The following is a 20,619-nucleotide window of genomic DNA, read 5'->3' as shown; positions in this document are numbered from 1 at the left end:
TCTAGTTGAGGAACCCCTGGTCCCTTGAATGGACGTCATTTAGAAAGGTAGAACACAGGGCAACACAGGTAGAACACGCTGGTCTTCCTTCAGACCTAAGCTAGACAGTAAGAGAAACATTCAGCAAAAGGGTGCTCTTTCCCCACCTTTAAAGTACCAAGGCCTTCGATGGGCTGGCTGGGCAGCCTGCCTTCGCTTCCCAGCATATCACCCATCACTGTTCTCCATCTGGTCTCGAGGTTGAAGACCAATGACACTGACCGTTTTGGAAATAAGCAGCGAGATCCAGATTCACTCTCTTGTGCTGCACATTCAGGAGTAAAACCAAACATGCGACACACTTCCTAGCTGCAATCGAAAACTCCTAATTCTGATTTAATTTATTTCCTTTAAGCTTCAGTTTTAGTACAGTAAGCAGGGTAGAAAGCAAAGAGAGAAATCTTTAAAGGGAGCTCATGGCATTAGTCCAATTTTTTTTTTTTTTTAAATTGAAAGTAGATCTGATTTCTCTCTAAAACATGAGCCTGAGTGCCTACCACCTGGGAAGGAGAGGTCACGAAAAAAGGGCTGTGGGCATCCTTCAGTAACCTATCATAATGTGAACCTCTGGCTTCCAATTCCTGGACTCTGTGGGGAAATGCTCATCTCAGAATGTTCTCAGGGTTACTAGGGTTCTTTGTCATTTACCTCCCTCCCTTACTTGCTGATTTTGAAGTCGGAGGAAGTTTTCCACCTGTCAATCATGCCTCCAGAAGGTCCGCCCAGCAGAGCACTGATTTCCATTTGAACAATCAAGGTTGTTTGTAGCTGTGTTGAGAACATTATCCCACATTATTGGTAACACCCCCAGTTCTGCACAGATGAGGAAGCTCAGAGGCAAATGTGCTACTCACCTCTAACTTCTGAACAAAACCTTATGGCTCAAAACACAATTCATTTTAATTTTACGGACTTCATATTCCTTTCATATTCAATTATTAATGTAATTTACTTTAATCTTAATTCATTTCTTTTTCAGCTTGAAATGGGTTTTCCCCTTTCTCCCCAACTTTTCTACTTGTTCACTTTAGGTGGCAAAAGTGTATGCATTTATCATCTATACCATGTTCATTTCACATATTTATATATGTGGAAGGCTAGCTTTCAACTAATTAGTATTCCATTGCCTAACACTTACCCTAGGAGTCTGAAAACTATTCTCTTAGCCATTGGTGGCAATGTAGTATATTAACTATGGTCTCTATGATATACTAAAGATCTCTTGAAATTATTTTTCCCAACAAAAAATGTTACACCCTCCCTTTGACACTCTCCTCCCAAACCCTCTACTCACACAAAGCTCTGTGAAGCTATGATCTTAACTTTTAAATAGTCCACACAACTGTCAAATACTTTCCAATAGCAAATTATTTAATGTAGTCAGCAGGGAGAAACATAAATATGAAACTATATATCACATTAAAGCCAACAAGAAACAATTTTGCACTATCTACACTGCTATCTGTTGTCTGATTGGTCACAAACAACCACATACAACACATCCTTCATATCTGTAGTTCTTTGTCCACAGGGTCCGCTAAACTAAGACAGGAAATGTTTGGGAAAAATGCATCTAGAACCACACATACAGACTTTCCCCTTGTTATTCCCAAGCAACAAAGTTTAACAGCTATTTATGTTTTATTGTGTTATATAACATCATCAGAGATGAGGAAAAGCACCTAGAAAGATGTGGGATTATATGCAAATATCCTGCACCATTTTCTATAAGAGACTTGAGCACCCTCAGATCTTGGTATCCAATGGTACCTTGGAACCAATTACTGGGTATACTCAGAGTCTATCTGTGCTTCACAGGAAAATAGGTACATATTAATTGCAGCTATTTTGGTGCTAGACACTAATGGCAATTTATGGACGCTAAGATCTTACCTTCTCCTATTACAAAGAAAAGCCTAAACATTTTTTTTTCTGATACTGGGTAATATGGTGACTCAGGAAATAAATGGAACCAATCCTGACTAGCATGGGCCAGTGAAAGATTCCATCTTATTATTCATCCAGCCCCCTCTGCAGATACAAGGATAGATGCTAGAATGGCCATAGAAAACAATCTTCATGGACACTGAAAGGGCCCTGACATAAAATGGAGCAGTATTTGGGTACCACCTACATACATTCCCCCATACATCTTAAACCATTTTCGGATTGCTACTAAACCTAGAACAGTGCAAATGGTTGTTTACATTGTATACCTTACTAAACCTAGCATAATGCAATGTTTATATTGTGTACCTTAGAGGATAATAAAGAGGAATGCATTTGCATGTGTTCAACAGGAACATTAAAAAAATAGGCTTATTTATTTAATGTGTATGCTTTCCCTGCATGTGTGTCTGAGGACCAGCGTATGACTGGTGCTCATAGTAATCAGAAGAGAGCATTAGATGGCCTAAACTGGAGTTACAGATGGTTGTAAGTCATCATATGGGTGTCCAGAACCAAACCCAGGCCTCTGTGAAGACAAGTGTTCTTAATCACTTACACATCTTTCCAGTCCCTTTCAGAACGTTATTATTATTATTTTTTAAATCCGTGGTTGGCTAAATACAAGGACGTAGAGACAATGGACCAGTGAAGCTGGCTATTGTGGAATTATAACAGACTATGAGATGGCAAGGGATGTAACTCAATTAGTAGAATGCTTGCTTAGCATGCATGATGCCTTGGGTCCCATTCCCCAAATCAATAAATCTGCTGTCCTGATTTGGCTGTGCTAAACGCCATACCCAAAAGCAAATTGGAGAGAAAGGGTTCTCTTACACGTTAGAGCCCATAACTGAGGAAAGACAAGGCAGAAACTTAAAGTAGAAACTGAAGCTGCTTACTGGCTTGCTTCCTGTTTCTGTACAGATAGGGTTTTTGTTGTTGTTGTTTTTTGTTTTGTTTTAAATACATCTCAGGTCTACTTGCCCAAGGATACCATAGTCCACATTAGGCGACCCCTGTTCTGTTATTTAGAAATCCAAAGAATATCCTCATCCTCACATCTGTAGACATGTTTACAGGTCAAACTGATGACAGCAACTTTGTGAGGTTATCTCTTCTGCTGAGGTTATCTCTTATAAGCTGTGTCAAGTTGTCAACAAAGATTCACCACCACTTCTGGCATGATGACATTTATCTGTAACCCCAATACTCAGGAGTTAAATACAGGTAGACCAGTAGTTCAAGGCCATCACTAAATAGTGAGTTCAAGATGAACCTAGACTACATGGGACCTTGACAAAGGAAGAGAGAGGAAAGGAGGGAGGGAGAGAGGGAGGAGAGAAAGAGAACTATGATCTATGCTAGACAGGGAATGACAGTGGGAAGGCTGCACAGGGTCCTTCCTGAGGAGCTTCCTTGTCTCTGAAAAGAGAGACATCCCTTCTGTTGCTAGCTGCCTGGAGTCCCAGTTGTCACCTCATATCCAAAGGATGCTTGCTTGAGGATCAGGGCAGGAGGAAGGAATGGCCTCATTAAGCAGGAAAATCACCAGCCTCAGAACTGGCTCTACCTCTGATTAGTTACGTAATTATTTCCTTCTAGCAATTAAGCCATTTGAAATCTTGTTTTATTGTGACTTACAATAAAAATCATTTATACCGATTCCTACGAAAAGCACAGTGTAAGACAAATAAAGCTTACTGAAACAACTCACAATCACCCCCTTATAAAATGCAAAAGCCAACAACTTATGCTTTAAAGGGAAGTGTCAAATTTAGGATGTGATTTCACCAATACAGAGGGGTGAAAATACAAACTATTTAAAGGCTTGGCTGAAAATGAATTTTCTCTTGCTCTTGAGGAGACATCAGTTTTTAATATATGTATATTTAGGGTGCCTGTGGCCCTATTAGTCCCATTTTTCCACAGCCCTAAAATTTGCTTACAGGACTCTTTTGATCAATCCTGGTGAACTCAATCACGATGTTGTTTTAGGAATTCAATACAACATAGACAAAAACCATTTCCATTTAGGAGGAACAGGACTTTGAAATTGCCTTTTCTTGGTGTTGTCCTAAATCCTCACTAAGCCCTGACAAGGAATACAACAAAGCTCAGAAAAGTCTGTCCAATTAATAAAAATGTGGTTCGAAAACTAGGCTTCCAATTTTGACGGAGTATAGAATTAAGAAATATATACAAATGCAAACTGAAAACACTAGAAAGCAGAGCTATGAATATCAGCATCAAGGTACATCACTCACTGTGTTGGAGGGCTGCCAAAATTAATGATGACTTTTTTTTTTTTTTTTTTTTTGGCTCCTGGCTTATGAGAATCACCATGAGACCTACATTCATGTCTAAAGCAAACACAAGGAACTTATTACTAATGTTAGTAACTCCAGGGGCCCTTCATCAAGCAGTAAAGCTCTTGTCCAAAGCTGATTCCTTTATACTGTTATGGACTGATTAACTTGTTTAACTTGCTTTACATAAACTCAATCCAGCTCTATCAGCAGATGGGGTGGTCCATGACTATTTGATAACAGTAATTACGGGTGCACAGGCTATTATAGCATCCAGGTAACACGATCAAGTCCACTAGCTACTTTATTTTAGTGATAAAGCAGGGTATCAGGAGAGTCACACCTTTTATAGCAGAGCTTTGCTTTAGGAGCACACCAAATCCAAGCAAAAATAGAAGGTACAACATTAACCTTTATAACTTGTATGTATTGGAAATTTATGTAACATCTATGCATGCTATTCTGCTTCATTTGTTTCATTTTAATCATAATACCACATGAGAGATGCTGAGGTCCTATTTTTCCGAATCTAGGATACCATATGATGAGCCAACCTTTTATATATCCATAAGAAAACATTTCAACCAACTAGTGTTATGATAACCCGTTTTGGAAGATGCAATCTAAATTCAAAGAAGTCTAACTGTGGGGGAAGCTACACAACTGACAAGGAGATTTGTCTGAGGTACAGCTCCACTCCAGCCTGAAGTCTCCCTTGCTGAGCTCAGCCTGTGCTGTGTCACACCTGTGCACAATGGGTGCAGTCCCTGCCAGGACCAGCCGTGAAGACTCATGAGCTCTCCCTTCATCTACTCCAGCATCTTCTCTGCTCTTTGTGCTGATGCCCAGGTTGATTCTGGAACTGTCTAATGAATATGGCAGAGCCTCTGTCCAAACCTAGTTCCTGAACAACTCCACACAGCACAGCCCCAACCCTGAATCATGTGTTGAGCCAATTGAGAATGACACTTTTTACTTTGGTGTGAGCAATAAATGTACTTATTTACTTATTTTATTTTGATGCTCCATATACGCCAAATTGCTCTGGCTAGGACAGAATGATAATCTAAGTGCCATTTTCTAAATCCTGGGCTTATTTTGTTATACCAGGCAAACCTAAAACTCTAAACTTAACCCTCTCTTCAAATTTTAAACACATGAATTAAAAAAAAATTGCTACTCATTTCATTTTACAAAAGGATTTCATCACTTGTTTTCAATGAATAAGCAGTAATGAAAAGATCGGTATAGTTTATGGGTAAAGTATGGATAAGGACAATGAAAGCTGTGTGTATGGCACATTCTCGAGGTAGTAGACATAATGATGGAATGATTTCCAGAGTGGATCTCAGCATCCACATATTGCACTTCCTCTGTCCAGTTTGAGTTATGCGCAGTTTGCATTGCAACAAAGAAGATCCAGGAGGCTGTACTAGTTCTGGCCTGTTGTTTGAGTTTTGTCAATAAGAACGGCTTTGTTTCCTGAGGGGCCTAAGCAAAGGAAAGGGAGGGAAAGCATGGGTGCCAATGGATGCAAAAGAGGAAAAGATGGCGACAGAAGACACAAGGTTCACAAGGTCTGGATTCAAGAGAGAAGCTGAACTTGTCCCCACCTTGACCAGCAGCTGCAGCCTTGGGTGATCATCTGGCTTTTCTGATGTCAGCTCTCAGTCACATATGGTATGGTGACAGAGCCCAGCTCAGGTGTGGCAGGAGTTAAATGAGAAAAGAACAAAGTGCAAGCAGAATGCACCCCTGGCAGCAGAGCGAGCTCTCACACACACAGATTGCTAGCTGTTATTGCACTTGTCACTAATTATCAGCCTCCTTTCCCAGCCAGGTGCAAGCTGCCTGCCCGCCTGGTGTACCTCAGTGTAAATCTCCTCTACACAACAGAAAACTCCTTAAAGGAAAATCTCCCTTCAGTTTGAAACCACCGAGGAAGAACATGAGTAGGTTTTCCAATCCAACAAAACTCCCTACTAACATGTCTTGAAGGAGTGTGGACTGAGCAAACAAGGAAGGGATGTCTGGTTCACCATCCTCCAGTCAGTTCCACCCAATTGCTTACCTGAAAACAACACGCCTTTTCTCATTGCACAATATAAAAGAGAATGAACGAAATTAAAATAGAGGAAAGATCTTACCCTTTGTTTTTCATTTGTTCCTTTTTTATTGTTCTCCTTTTTAGTTTCATCTTCGTATACAAGAACAAAGTCGATCCGTCTCTGGCCGTCGGTAAAAAAGAGGGAGTCAGGCTTCCCATTAAATTCTTCCTGTGAGGAATAGGGGAAACGCAGTATTGTGAGTTTTCAGAAAGGCATTGATTGGCAAGTGTGTCTCTTCTAGTTTTTGTGAGTTCACGAAACACAGTCATTCGTAGTTACTGATCGCTACAGCATTATCTGTTTTTGGTGAGAGGGAGCCTGTGACTTGAGGAGCAGGAGATTCACTTAGAATACTTGGGAATGGTCAGTACCACATTCAGGACACAATTTCCCCGAGTCTACCTGGCTGGACAGCAGAGGGAGTCAGGATTGGACAGGAACTCACTAATAATGACTTGCTGGTTATGGACTGAATTTTTTTTTATTTTTTTTTTACCAAAAAGAAAACTATGAGATCTAATACTATTGATGGAAGCCTCACCATTTGTCTCTTACTTCCTTGCTTCTAATTTGTTTTCGTGACATCCCTCCAGATGTCATCACTTCTCTAAGGTATTATTTTAAACAAATGCCAAAAACAGCTGCCATGTACACAAAGCCATATTAGTCATCAGGATTTGTCTGTAGAACCACAAGCAGTGCTCTCTGACCCATAGGAAGCAAAATTTAAAACTTACAAATACTGATAGTAACAAATTGAATGAGTCTTCAATTAAGAGCTTAAACGTTTATAGCCTAACTGTATATGGTGGTTCAAGCTACTACACCCCCAGCACCAGGGTGACTGAGGCAGGCCAGCCTGGGCTACAATGTTACACCACCATCTCTCAAAAAGAAGGGTGGGTGGGTGGGGATAATGAATATGACAACAAAGTAACATATTACAGCAGAAGATGGGCCTAATATGATCATTATCACTCTGTCCCCCCTCTCCACACACACACACACACACACACACACACACACACACACACACACACGGTTGGTTTAGTCTACTGTGAGGAATACTATAAAAAGTGCTATGTTAACTCCATTGTTTAAGAACCACACTGCTTTTTAACTGGTAAGTGATAGTTTAAAATTTCCCCCATTAAAAACAAATGGGGGTTTGTGTTTCGCAATCATTTGATGGAGCGACTTGCATGATATGTTCATTATACTGATTAATTCTCTTGTGCAGTCAAGCATCAATTAGCACAGAGAATCATGTGAGTCTGCCACCACCCCGCCTCATTTCCTTCACACTTCTGAGAAGATGTAATCTTTGCAACCCATAAAACCTCTATGTGTTCTTCCTTTCCTCTCCCAACAGGGGCCTGTGAAGTCTTCTCAACTGTCACTTTCCACTCATCAAGCTACCCCACCTGCAGAAGCTGCCTCCATCCCCACATCCTACTCAGCCAGTGGCTCTCAACCTTCCTAATGCCGAGATCCTCTAATACAGTTCTTTATGTTGTGGTGACCCCCAACCATAAAATCATTTTCATTGCTATGTCATAACTGTCATTTTGCTACTGTTAAGAATTGTAATGCAAATTTCTGTGTTTTCCAATGCTCTTAGGTGACCCCCATGATAGGGTTTTTTGACACACACACACCCCCACCCCAAAGGGGCCATGACTCACAGGCTGAGAATCTCTTCACTAAGGGCTGCCATGAACAGTATGGCTCTGCCTAGGGAGTGATCTTATCCAGGGCACAAAATGTCCTGGGAAACAAGACACATCTCTCACTTAGACTGATGTTACTGCCCCCCCTTTTTTATTTATTTTCCATTCCAGTTATTTAAACTAACAAACCTTAAAAGTAAAGATATATAAACATGCTAAGTCCTGTGCTTTCAGTTTCACCTACAGGGCTTTTTAGGTGTCTTTGTGTCTACTCTTTGTTGAGGGTTTTACTATGGGTGATGACCAGGGCAGCCTTCAGGGGAAAGGTCCCGTGCAGGAGAAAACCAGGAACGGTTTCTCAGAATGGCAATGAGAAGCTGGTAGTGTGCATCAGGAAAGCCTGTTGATCACTGCAGACATCTGAGACTTTTGGGAGCCTTCGGAGGAGCTGAACCGCTTGAAGGGCTGAAGAACCAGGCCTGGAGAGGGGCAGCACCATAATACAAGCCACACACGCTAGCCAGGCATTGCCCCTGCACAGCAGCACAGGCTGGCAGCTACCTCCTAAGTCGGCCAGTGACACAAAAACCTCTTGTGTGGACTACAGGGCCATGGTTCTTTGTTTGTACAAAGAACACAAGGAGTTGGCAACAACTGGCTATGTGAAGTTAATGGTGAGAGTCTGACATGGAACTGTTAGGTTTAGGCGCCAGAGAAAAGGGCGCCAACCTTTTTCTGTTGGAAAATCCAGACGTCTCACCTCTTGGCAGAAGGCATACTACTGGGCAGCTGGGAGGAAGGAACAAGACTAAATTAAAAAAAAAAAAAAAAAAAAAAAAGTTGATCTATGAATAGAACCATTTTGTTTTGGGGAACAACAAAAAGGTTGGACTTCTCAATGCAAATTTCACTGATAGGCCTAATTCATATAGCAGCCCGTTAAAATGACAGGCAACCTAAAAAGTTCATTTCCCAAAGTTTTCCTTTATGTAGAGAAGGAATTTTTTAATAGTTTTTCAAAACAAACTTTGAGCATCTTTTAAGTGACTGAAAATTCAGAGAGAGACCATTCATCCCTGGCCACTGTGTCCTCTGTTGGCATCAACTGGATTCTGGGGTTTAGTCCTTTTGTCTGTGATACAAAAATGAACAGACAAAAAGAGTCAAAAATTGTGGAGCCCAGTGATTCCTGTTAAGCAACTTAAGTTTAAAAAGACTTAAAGAAAAGGCTTACAGTTCAGTAGGTAAACTTGTTTTAGAGCTAAGAGCGTATGCAGCTACTGACTTTCTCACTGGGAAATTTAATTCTTATGCTCATCAAGGTGACTTCCTAACTTTTACCCTGAGAGTCTTAGGTAAACGCTTTCAGTGTCAAGGCAATAAATATCCTTTTTAGCTTATATGATTCACCCTCCTTCTTGGGAAAAATGTCCAGCAACTTCCTAGTTACAGTGTCATGTCTATAATATACTCCATCTTTTTGTATCTCTCCCAACCTGGTCCTGAGGACAAAAGATTCCCATGAATCCACTGTGCAGCCTCCACTGGAAACCTGAGCCAATGATTCACCTTTGATAAGAGGTCAAAGCTTGGCTTATATTTGTCACTGCATCAAAATAAGACAAAACACTGTGTCACTCACTGCTGAAGAGTGGCTGGATCCCAGTGTGTTTCAGCTTTGACAAATTATACTTGGGACAGAGAGGAGATGTGCTTGATATGACTTCTAGGGCATCTTACAATCAACATTTGGGTAAGCAGGCTACCAGTGACAGTAGAGAGGAAGGCCAGTGACAGTAGAGAAAGGCCAGTGACAGTAGAGAGGAAGGGCCAGCAGTGCTCAGCCACATGGCATTTCCTCTCAATCTGGCCTCTCTCACTCTATTTGCTCCTTCAATGATGTAACCGAAAAGGCAGTGTCTTAGTCAAATCAGAACAAAAAGAATTGCATGCCACTATGGGCCAGCCTTTATGGCTCAATGGATAAGGGTATTGTTACCTGGGTTCAACCCCTGGAACTCACATGGTGGAACGAGAAAGCTGACCCTTGGTGGTTTGGCTTATGAATGGAAGCCATCAGGCATGTGTTGTACACACATGCATGTAAGTATATAAAATGTAAAGGAAAAGGACCAAATGTTGGTAGCAAAATTACATTGTCCACGGATTGTAAGATCGCAAGTTCCCATAGCTTCTTCATGCATACTTCATTTGGGATGAGCCTTCCCGAGTCCTCGCTTCACCCCCTTGCTCCCACTATTCCCCTTTGCAATTTTCACTTCATCTATATTATACCCCCTCCTATGCACCCCTCCCCTAGAATGGCCCATTCCTAGTACTCGACGTTAAACACACAATCTCTGAAGCTAGGATTCACATACAGGAAAGGACATGCCACTTCTGTCTTTGGGAGCCTGGGTGACCTCACTCAGTATATTTTTTTTCCCCAGTTTCATCCATTTACGTGCATATTTATTTTTCTTTGTATATAGACCACATATCTATTTGTTAGTTGACAGACCTTTGGGTTGTTTCCATTTCTTTGATAATATGAATTGAGCCTCAAAGAACATGGAGGTACAAATGCCTCTGTAGCAGAGGTATTTAGAATTCTTTATGCCTGGGAGTGACATGAAGAAGATCTGTGATTTCCAGGGATGCTGAACACTTTTTTTAAAAAGTGTTTGCAACCATTTGTATTTTACCATTTGAGAAATCTCTATTTGGTTCCATCACCCACAGGACTGTTTTCTTCATGTTTAGCTTTTTTTATTTTTAATTCTATGTAAATTCTAGACACTAATCCTCTGTCGATGTGTATCTGGCAAAGATCTTACCCAGTCTTGGGTTGTCTCTTCCCTTAACTGACTGTTTTCTTTGCATGTCACAGGCAGGATGTGCCTGCCACTGGGGGAATAATGGCAGGAAAGTTATGGGGGTAGCCAACTGACTGGATCTCTTGACTGGATTTGAGGCCTGCTCCACAAGAGGTAATCCATACCTAGCACTATAAATATGACAAACAAACCATGGCTAGGGAAGCCAAAGGACACAGAAGAGAACCTATTGAGGCTATTTTGCTAAATGGTCATGCCTTTTAGCAAATTGTCTTCTAAATATTTATGTTTTGATATGGGTATCAGATTCATGAACTCATTGCAACTGTGGTTACCTGCTTCATAACTGTACAAGACAAAGCCAGCCAAAATCCTGACACAGATTGTGGAGGTGTTTTCTTCGAAGGAGCTATCGGCAGTTGATACTCTACAGGAGGAAGAATCATTCCATTTGGAAGGTGTTCCCTTCAGTAGACACAGTGCATGGCCTCACATCCATGCACACATGGGCAATACTAATTGAAGCTGGGAGGGGACCATGGTGGCTTAAATGAGGATGCTCCCCATAGGCTCATATTTGTGAATGTGTGGTTCCCAGTTAGTGGAACTGTTCCGGAAAGATTAGGAGGGGTGGTCTTGTTGGAGGAGGTGTGGCACTGTGGGTGGGAATTGGGGTTTCAAAAGCCCATAGTGTTCCGAGTTATCTCTCTTTCTCTCTGCCTCCTACTCGCAGGTAAGATGTAAGCTCTCAGCTACTGCTCCAGCACCATGCCTGCCCACCTGCTATACTCCTTGCAATGACAGTCATGTCCTCTAACACTCTGCAACTGTAAGTGCCAAATTAAATGCTTTTTTTGGTAAGTTGCCTTGGTCATGTTGTCCCTTCCCAGCAGTAGAAAATCCACTGAGATGGGGTTAAATTGGGGGAGACATGGCAAGATTAACAGGGATGAATATGATTACATTTTATTATATATGGCTATGAAATTCTAGAGAATAAAGAAAAATTCTCAAAGATAAAAAAATAAAGATTTGTGCCCCACCCAACTTTGGCCAAAGACACTTACTTACTTTATTTATTTGTTTAAATTTTTATATAATTGTTTTTTAGTTGAGCTATACATTTTCCACACTCCCCTCCTCCCCTTCCACCCCCATGCCCCCCCCCATGGTCCCCATTTACTCAGGAGATCTGGTCTTTCCCTTTCTTAGGCAGATCCATGTATGCAAAGATGCTTCTTATGGCTGGTAGTGGTCAATGTTACTGTCCAAAGGGCTAAGAGTAAGTAGCTGTGGACACTCAGCCATAGACAGAACATCTGCATAAGTCCCCTGCCCAAGGCCCAAGGAAAATCAGAAGGAAGGATGGTGGTATAAGAGCCAGAGGATACTGTGGGGTGTTGTGAAACTCTGTCCTCTGCATAGGACATGGCTGTGGGGCACATGAACTGAGTAACAACTATGGTTAACTATATAAGATCAGGCCAGTTAAATATTCCAGCATGATGATGGGGCCAGCAGGGAGATAGGACATGGGGGATGTGAGGGAAGGTCAGAGACTATCAAGATACAAATATGGATCTTGAATAAATATATGGCGATTTCCAAAAGTAAAAGAAAAAAAATATTTAGTTCTGTGCCTTCAGAGTAGCATGGATTTGAGAAGGTAAAAATTGTACATTCTTTTTGCTGTTGTTGAGGAAACGCTCGTGGGCCCTGATCCCAGTCATAGAATCAAGTGAGACTTCTGGTTTCTGTAGGGCAATGGCTGAGAGAAAATGTCTTAGAGTGAGTGTTTTCCTGTAATAATTTGGCAGGGAAAGTCTACCCAGGCGATCTGGTTGAAATGTGGGCACTGAGCTTCTCCTTGAAGAGGATGCTACAGTCACAGCAGAGGGAAATGATATAGCCATATGGATCTGTCTTCTACCAGACGTGAGGAGTGGTGGTAGCCGGGCCTGAGGAAAAGGCTGCGTGCATGGAGGTGCTCTGTTGCCACTCAGGGCAGGCATAGCAGAACACTCCTCACCTCAGTAATACATACTCCCAGGATCCTTGATGTCAGTATTTCTGTGACTATAAAATAACTAGTCAATATGGGTATAGTCTCACATGTTTTAAGTGTCATTAAAGTGGGCCCCCCAAAATCCCTGCAAGGAACCCAGTGCCACCACACTCCACCAGAATCTATTACCGTTGTTTGAAATGCTGAATTTAAATTATTTATTCACAATCAGGATGAAATGTGGCTGCACTGGAATCTGTGCTCAAACTCATGTTTATGTATGAGAAGGTCTGACACTTGCCTTGGACAGTGAAGCTGATTACATCACAAGAGTTTCTAAACAACCTGGAATGCTGGAGTGCTGCAGGCTTATTTGGGCTAACAGCTTTCACCTCACACAAAGCAGGCTGTGAGAAAGGCTTGTTTCCCAACAATAGCTGAGAAACTGCACTATAAAAATGCAAACTTTCATATAATTAAAAAGAGTAACTGTAGTATGAGTATAGTTCTTATGACTAGAAGAATGAAATAGTTAATTCTAATATCATGGGGGTTGGAGGGACACTACTTGTAACAAAACTAAACTAAAAATATATTACTTTCATCCTGTATCCTCTAAATTCAAACACACAGACAACACACACACACACACACACACACACACACACACACACACACACGTCAAGTTCAGGTCAGAAGCATAAACCTTTATTGAGATCTCAAAACACTTTTTTTTTTTTTTTTTTTGAGACAGGGTTTTACTGTGTAGCCTTGGTTGTTCTGGAACTCACTTTGTAGTTCAGACTGACCTCAAACTGACACAGATCTGCCTGCCTCTGCCTCCCCAGGGATGGGATTAAAGGTATGTACCACAACCTCCCAGCTTCAAAACAAAATTTAATTTCACTTGCATGCTACAAATGACATATTTCCATGTTTTCCAAACTAGAAAGACACAAGATATGAGTGTTTTCCTCTGAACAATGATGCAAGCATGCTACAAAGCAAGTCAAATTTCACTCCTTTTATTTGATCAAAACTCAAACTCAAAATCAATGACAAAAGCCAAATATTGAGCTAAAAATGTTCTAGGGCTGCTTCAGCTTCAGGAGGGTGAATATTGAGGGGGAAAGACAAATATTTGAAGAGAGCTGGGGTGGGTAGAGAAGGACATAACACATTAGTCACAGGGAAAGGAGAAGTGTGTGGGCACACAGAGACACACAGGAGCTTCTCTGACTAGACTGGGCATTCCAGAATGCCGACTGCAGAGAAAGGGGCAAAGGAGACCACTGTGGGAGGGTGGAAGGGTGGGGGAGTGGGAGGGTAGGCCCGGGAGGGTGGGCCCTGAAGCAGGGCTGGTTTTACAGTGTCTCAGGATGTTGGGAAACAAGCCTTTCTCACAGCCTGCTTTGTGTGAGGTGAACATTTGGTGGCAACTATGTAACAATCAGCTTGCACTCAGAATGGCCCTGGTGATTTCTGTATAAACCCCCATCCCCCTTGGCTCTCTGTTAACTACTGAGCTCTGAAGGCAATGACCAGTCCTTGCTCACCATGGGCTCTCTGTGAGGCCTCTCCATGTGTTAGGATTTGAGGGTTTTTCCACACCCCAAACCACACAGACTCTTCTCCTAATGGAAAAAAACTATGTTCAGTACAAAATAACTCTGAACAACACAGTAAAGTATAAAGGAAGAAATAAAAGTCATATGTGACCCCTGTCTCCCAGAAATGAGCTGAGTTTTTAAATATTTTCAGAGAGCATCCTTCCAGGCATGCTCACACACATATTAACTAAAATGGCACCATACGCACACACTGTTTTACAAACATCGATCAGAGACATTTTCTAGCTTTATATAACGCTCTGAATCATCATGTTTAATAGCTGCAATATAATTTAGCTAAACAGTTCCTCCACTGATGAACACAGAAGTTGCTTCCAATTTTCTGCTTCTGTAAACACTGCTGCAGTATGCTTCCTTGTACATATGTATATGTGCACATGTTCAATTACTATTTCATTAGGCTAAATTCTGGAAGCAGATTTTAAGTGCTACGGCCTGTTCAAATGCTTTAGATACTTGAGTCACTAAAACCAGCATCCCAAGTCACACGCCCACCAGCACAGTGGGAGGAGATGACTGAGCCAGGTACCACCCTCCCTAGATTACAGCCTCCAGCCTCCTATTTTCCCACTACCACAGCCAAAATATGTATTGTGGGGTTTTTTTTTTTCTTTTGCACCTTTTAACTAGAGGACACTAACATCATTACAGGCCCCACCCAAAGGAACTACTACATATTTAAGTAGTACCTATTGCTACCATTGACCTAACTGGACTTTTTAGTAGATTCCCAGGAGCTTCAGTGGTGAAATCTGAGGCCACACAGGGAAATAGGCAAAAGGGCAAAAACAGCAAAGAACAACCTTACAGGACTCTATGTGGTGAAAACCCCACGGCTAAAAAAACGACAAGTCAGGGACAGCTCCTGCACCTCTTCAAAGGTAACTCCTGAGGAGATGTAAGGGAAGGGCTGGCAGAGGGGCCGCTGCACCCTTGAAGGAGCCCAGCAGCATGCAGAAGTCATGATGTATAACCACTGTGGATACTGGTACCCACCTGATGCAGAGTGATACTGGCTGAGACGGTCGTTATGGAGGAGATGGGGATCTTTATGGATAGAGACCTTAGAATGCACTCATTTTTACCAAGTACTTCTTGAAGGAAAAGGGAGACACACTCCAGGCATGGTCGGCACAGTCAGCCTACCCTGGGTTCAGCAGTTCTGACCCATTATTTTCACGTGAACATTAAACTGAAATGTGCTCATTTTAGAAGGTCACCAGAACAGCGGCTGACTTTTCATCACAGATTACAGGCCACCCTCGCAACCACCAAACACGGGTTATGCATTCCATTTCTCTATATTTAGAACCTACCATTTATTTGGCTTATAACGATTTTGGTTTCAAGTTAAATTTGGTGTCACAGTCTTCAAAACAAAAGTGCTATCTTTTATCTGTAAATTATTTCCACAATTTTCCCTGTGGCAGAGCTTGTTCTTTTCAGTTATTTCTTACAAGACACAGATGTGGTAGCTGGTATATATCGGGCTATATCATTACGACGTCTTTTTACATGCCAAGGCCTCCTGATACAGTGTGTGCATTTTGTCATTGTTTTCCTTTACAAAACACTAGAGTTCTATTATTAGCAATGCCAGCAAGGATGAGGGCACGCCTTCTCCACCATCCTTGTTACTGTTTAAATATTCTTCAATTTTCTGAGCCTGAGTAGAGGAGAGGACATATGAAGACAGAACTTTGAAGTGATTTTTAAAATAAAATAAAAGGAATTCACTGGGGCTGGGGCTGGGGCCAAGTGCTATCAGCATGGTCCTGGTTTCCATTCCAAGTGCCACACCCAGAAAATTTAACGAGCTGCAGAGATAAACAGAGTCTTATGGGAGCCTGCAGTCAGGTGTCTACCTGCTAGGAACTGTAGTGTGACTGACTTTTTAATTTCCTGTTTTCTTAGCTTAAAAAAATAAAATAAAACAAAATAAACAAAAACAACCCCCCCAAACAAACAAACCAGGAGCTGGGTGTTGGTGGTGCATGCCTTTAATCCCAGCACTCGGGAGGCAGAGGCAGGCAAATCTCTGAGTTCGAGCCAGCCTGGTCTAAAAAGCTAGTTCCGGGACAGGCTCCAAAGCTACACAGAGAAATCCTGTTTCCAAAAGCAAACAAACAACAACAACAAAAACCACATCAAAAAGTAGACAAACTCAGGCTAGCCTTAAAAATAAGAAAGGGAACAGCAAAGAAATGTCAAGCCATGAAGAGGAAAGTGAAGGTGCCGTCTTAGCTCTTTTTATAGCTTCCTTTTCTAGAATAAACGGCCATCTGTTTACACTATTCTCAGCTGTCGGGGGTAGTGCTGGTGAAAAGAACTGTGAGAGAGGAACTGCAAGGAATTTTCACCGCACTACCCACTAGACAACGGTGCAGTGGCAGGCTAAGGGCGAGCAGCACAAGAGAATGTGTTTGAGAGAAGAGCTGTCCTCCAGAGGCCTCCAGAGGATTCTCGGCTCAGTGTAGCTTAGTTTAATGTCATATTCCATCCACTTGCATAAAACTTTGGATCTATGTGGACTTTTAGTTTATGCCATCTTTTGAAGAATGTTGTATAGGGTTTTCCACCTGAAACAATTACATTTTTGAACGTCTAAGCAATAGCTTCCCATCTTGTATTCTGGAATCAATTGGAATCAAAATTGTGCTGCCCTAGCTTCTAGTGTCTTGAGTTGTAAGATTCTTCAGAAACACTAATTTCAGTTGAACTTTATAACAGTTATTATGCTCTTCTCCACCCACCTGTGTTCTTCTTTGTTAGCCACATTTCAGCTACTTTTAACATATCTAATGTTATGCCTTAAACACACTGGTAGATCCCCTTCACCAAGCTCATAGCTGCAAACTGCTCCCCTTTGCTCCATCTTTCATGTCACACGTTCTCCGGGTCAACAGTCTGTTTTTAAACAAAGACCCATTGTACAACAGGTTCCTTGCTGAAAATGAACACAGCTGTTTCCCAATACAGCTATCCAGACCGCGACTTCCCGATACAGCTATCCAGACCGCGACTTCCCGATACAGCTATCCAGACCGCGACTTCCCGATACAGCTATCCAGACCATGACTTCCCAATACAGCTATCCAGACTGTGACTTCCCGATACAGCTATCCAGACTGTGATTTCCCGATACAGCTATTCAGACTGAGACTTCCTGATACAGCTATCCAGACTGTGATTTCCTAATTAGGGCCCAATAGCACATTGATGAGTCTTCAGATCTTTCCTGAGTTCCCTTGCAATTCTTCCAGACTCCATCAGGGTTACAATCTGTCACTCCCCTGGTGAAATGAGGTTGACAGCCATCTAGGGGTTTTCCTGACATGGCGATACGTCTTTGGTGAGTGTGTCATCTTGGGGAGCAGCATCATGTTATCTTCAGCTCTTCAACTGCCCGAATCCACAGCAGGAGTGCTGTCTCCCCTCAACTTTTTCATGCCCTGTTACCTCCCAAGCTATAACGTATTTCATTCAAAACAACAGGAGGGAAAACCCAGTGCCCAGGGGAGCAAAGGATTATGCCAGTTGATACTATTTTCCCCTTCAATACAAACGGTGGTCCTATGAGAAGGGCTGCTGGCTGTGCAGGGATGGTATTTCCACAACACACAGCCCCAACAACCCATCGACAAAAATGGTGGGAAAACATTTTAAATGCATCACAAGGAGGAATATAAGTAAAACTGTGTGGGTTGGAGAGATGGCTCAGAGGTTAAGAGCACTGGCTCTTCTTCCAGAGGTCCTGAGTTCAATTTCCAGCAACCACATGGTGGCTCACAGCCATCTATAATGAGATCTGGTGCCCTCTTCTGGCGTACAGGCATACATGCAGGCAGAGCACTGTATACATAATAAAAAAATAAATAAATCTTAATAAAAACTTTGTAAAATATGGCTCAATTATTGGGAATGTTCTGGAATTAAGTGCGCTAAAGAAATGAGACTTTTTCTTTTCTTTTTTTCTTTTTTAAGTTTTGTAAGACAAGATTTCTCTATTTAGCCTTAGCAGTCCTAGAAATCACAGAGATCTGCCTGCCTCTGCCTCTGCCTCTGCCTCCTGAGTGCTGGAATTACAGGCCTGTGTCACCACTTCCCAGTAAGAGATGAGTTTTTAATGGTGTTCTTGCAGAGAACAGGTCATTTCCCAAGATCCACGCCAGGCAGCTGCTTGCTACCTGTAACTGATGTTCCAGGGACCCGATGCTTTCTGGCCTCTGTGAGTACTTGACTTCACATGCCCACACATGGATACACATGCATATACATGTATAATTGGTGAAAACACCTCAAAAGTGGCTACTTAAACTTTTGTGCTTACATATCCCTCATGTATATAGTACTTTTGGTATCTTAAAACAAAATGCTGTACATAGCTTCAGCTACTGTTATTTAGGAGGTAAATTTAAAGGAAGGCAAAAATGAAAAAAGGATGAGGACTTTGGCATCCAGAAGATCTATGTTCAAATCCCAAGTCTTGCTGCAGACATGAGCTGTGTGCCTTGGTGGGTGCATGCTATCCTTTCAGGTCTACTCATGAATACGGGGGCATTGTGGGAAGAAAATCGGGGTTCTGTGCCGATGAGAACTCTGGGGTGCCACAACCCGCCCAGAGCCTGGAGTACAGACAAAGGCCAGTAACTGTGCCTCATGGGTGTTCTCTACTTAAACATGCCCTTTCTGGATCCCTGCATCAGGAGTGGTTATGAACCCTGTCACCATCAGGTGCTTCCTCTGCATCTCCCTCATTCTCTTGCCAGGCCGAGCCTTTTAGTAGGGACTGCCTTTAGTAGGTACTGCAACACGCCATGGTTCACAGCTTCCAGCTGACTGTGACATAGAGACCAGGCTGAGTTTGTTGGATTTCTTTTACTATTTTACTTTTACTGATTTGAGTTTGTTGAATTTCTATGAAACTGAAACTTAGTGCTTTAATATGAGGTATCAGATTTTTTTAGATCTCTCCAGTTTTGAGGAAAATGGGACTGAAGTGGAAGGCCCCATTCCACAAATGAATGAAGGATGCTAAAGCTTGTGTTTGTTACCATTAAATCATACCTGGCCATTCCAGTAGAGGGTGTCAGCTCCTTGGAAGCTGTAGTTACAGGAGCTGTAGTAGTTACTGACATGGGTTCTAGAACCCTAACTCAGGTGCTCTGCAAAAGCAATATGAACTCTTAGCTGCTGAGCCAACTCCAGCCCCCTAAATGAAGTCATTGTTACCACGGAGAATGAGTACAGAAAGAATAATGTACAGTCAATACAGAAGAAGGTTGGGGTCAGAGAAGATACGAGGAAGAAAATGTCCTAGCCATTGTGGCAACTTCGGCTGCTGTGATATGACCATGAAAACTGGCTGGAAGCCTTCTGGCCGGAGCATGAAAGGAAAAGTGTCCAACGACACAAACCTGTTATCAGAAGGAAAGGAAGTAGTCTCAGCCTTCCAGGAGGGCAGGGTCTTGTAGGGGACCTTTTATAGAAACACACAGACTGTGTCTGTTTCTCTCACAACGCCCTTAGCAGGGCGTAGAGTGATAAAATACAATGTGCAGACAGCCTCCGGCATTTTTGGTTCTAACTCACCTCACTTCTTCTAAAATGCTCTCTATAACCCTCCCATCCCCCAGTGCAGCACTCAGACTGAGCTGTATCCTTGGCAGCTGGATCATAGTCCACACTGCACACTCTCTGCTTGCCAATTTACTCCATGCCCTGCCCCCACAGGAAAGCTCCTGAGCAAACATGTCCACAAGGGGACAAACCAGGCGACTCCACGGAAAGTCTATTCTTCCCAACTGGGTGATATGTAGGGTACCTCTTGACCTGAGTACAGCCTTCAGATTATACACACAGTCCTTTTTATTCTAACTATCCAGTCTAACCATCTTTTCTAATCAGAGTTTTGGCTGTCATCTACCTCTACTCCTTGCTCATGTAATGTCCTCTCCTCCTCCAACCACCTATCCAAACTCTACTTCATTATTTTCCAAACCAGGACATGCACATCCCTCACACCTCTAGTGACTCCTGGCCCTTTGGGGAAAGGGGTCTGAAAGATCAAAAA

The 20,619-nt window shown here is 42.3% G+C and overlaps 1 protein-coding gene across 1 annotated transcript in view; it reads right to left on the bottom strand.

The window, feature by feature from the left end:
• Positions 1-20,619, bottom strand: part of Ano6 (anoctamin 6) — a 173,474-nt gene that overhangs the window by 64,326 nt on the left and 88,529 nt on the right. Inside the window, exon 4 of the mRNA XM_051189739.1 lies at positions 6,443-6,571. Within this exon, the coding sequence (XP_051045696.1) occupies positions 6,443-6,571 (129 nt within the window). The remainder of the gene's footprint in view (positions 1-6,442; positions 6,572-20,619) is intronic.

The sequence above is a fragment of the Phodopus roborovskii genome, unplaced genomic scaffold (genome assembly GCF_943737965.1).
Source record: "Phodopus roborovskii unplaced genomic scaffold, PHOROB, whole genome shotgun sequence".
NCBI lineage: Eukaryota > Metazoa > Chordata > Mammalia > Rodentia > Cricetidae > Phodopus > Phodopus roborovskii.
This window is presented reverse-complemented; position numbering and strand designations above follow the sequence as displayed.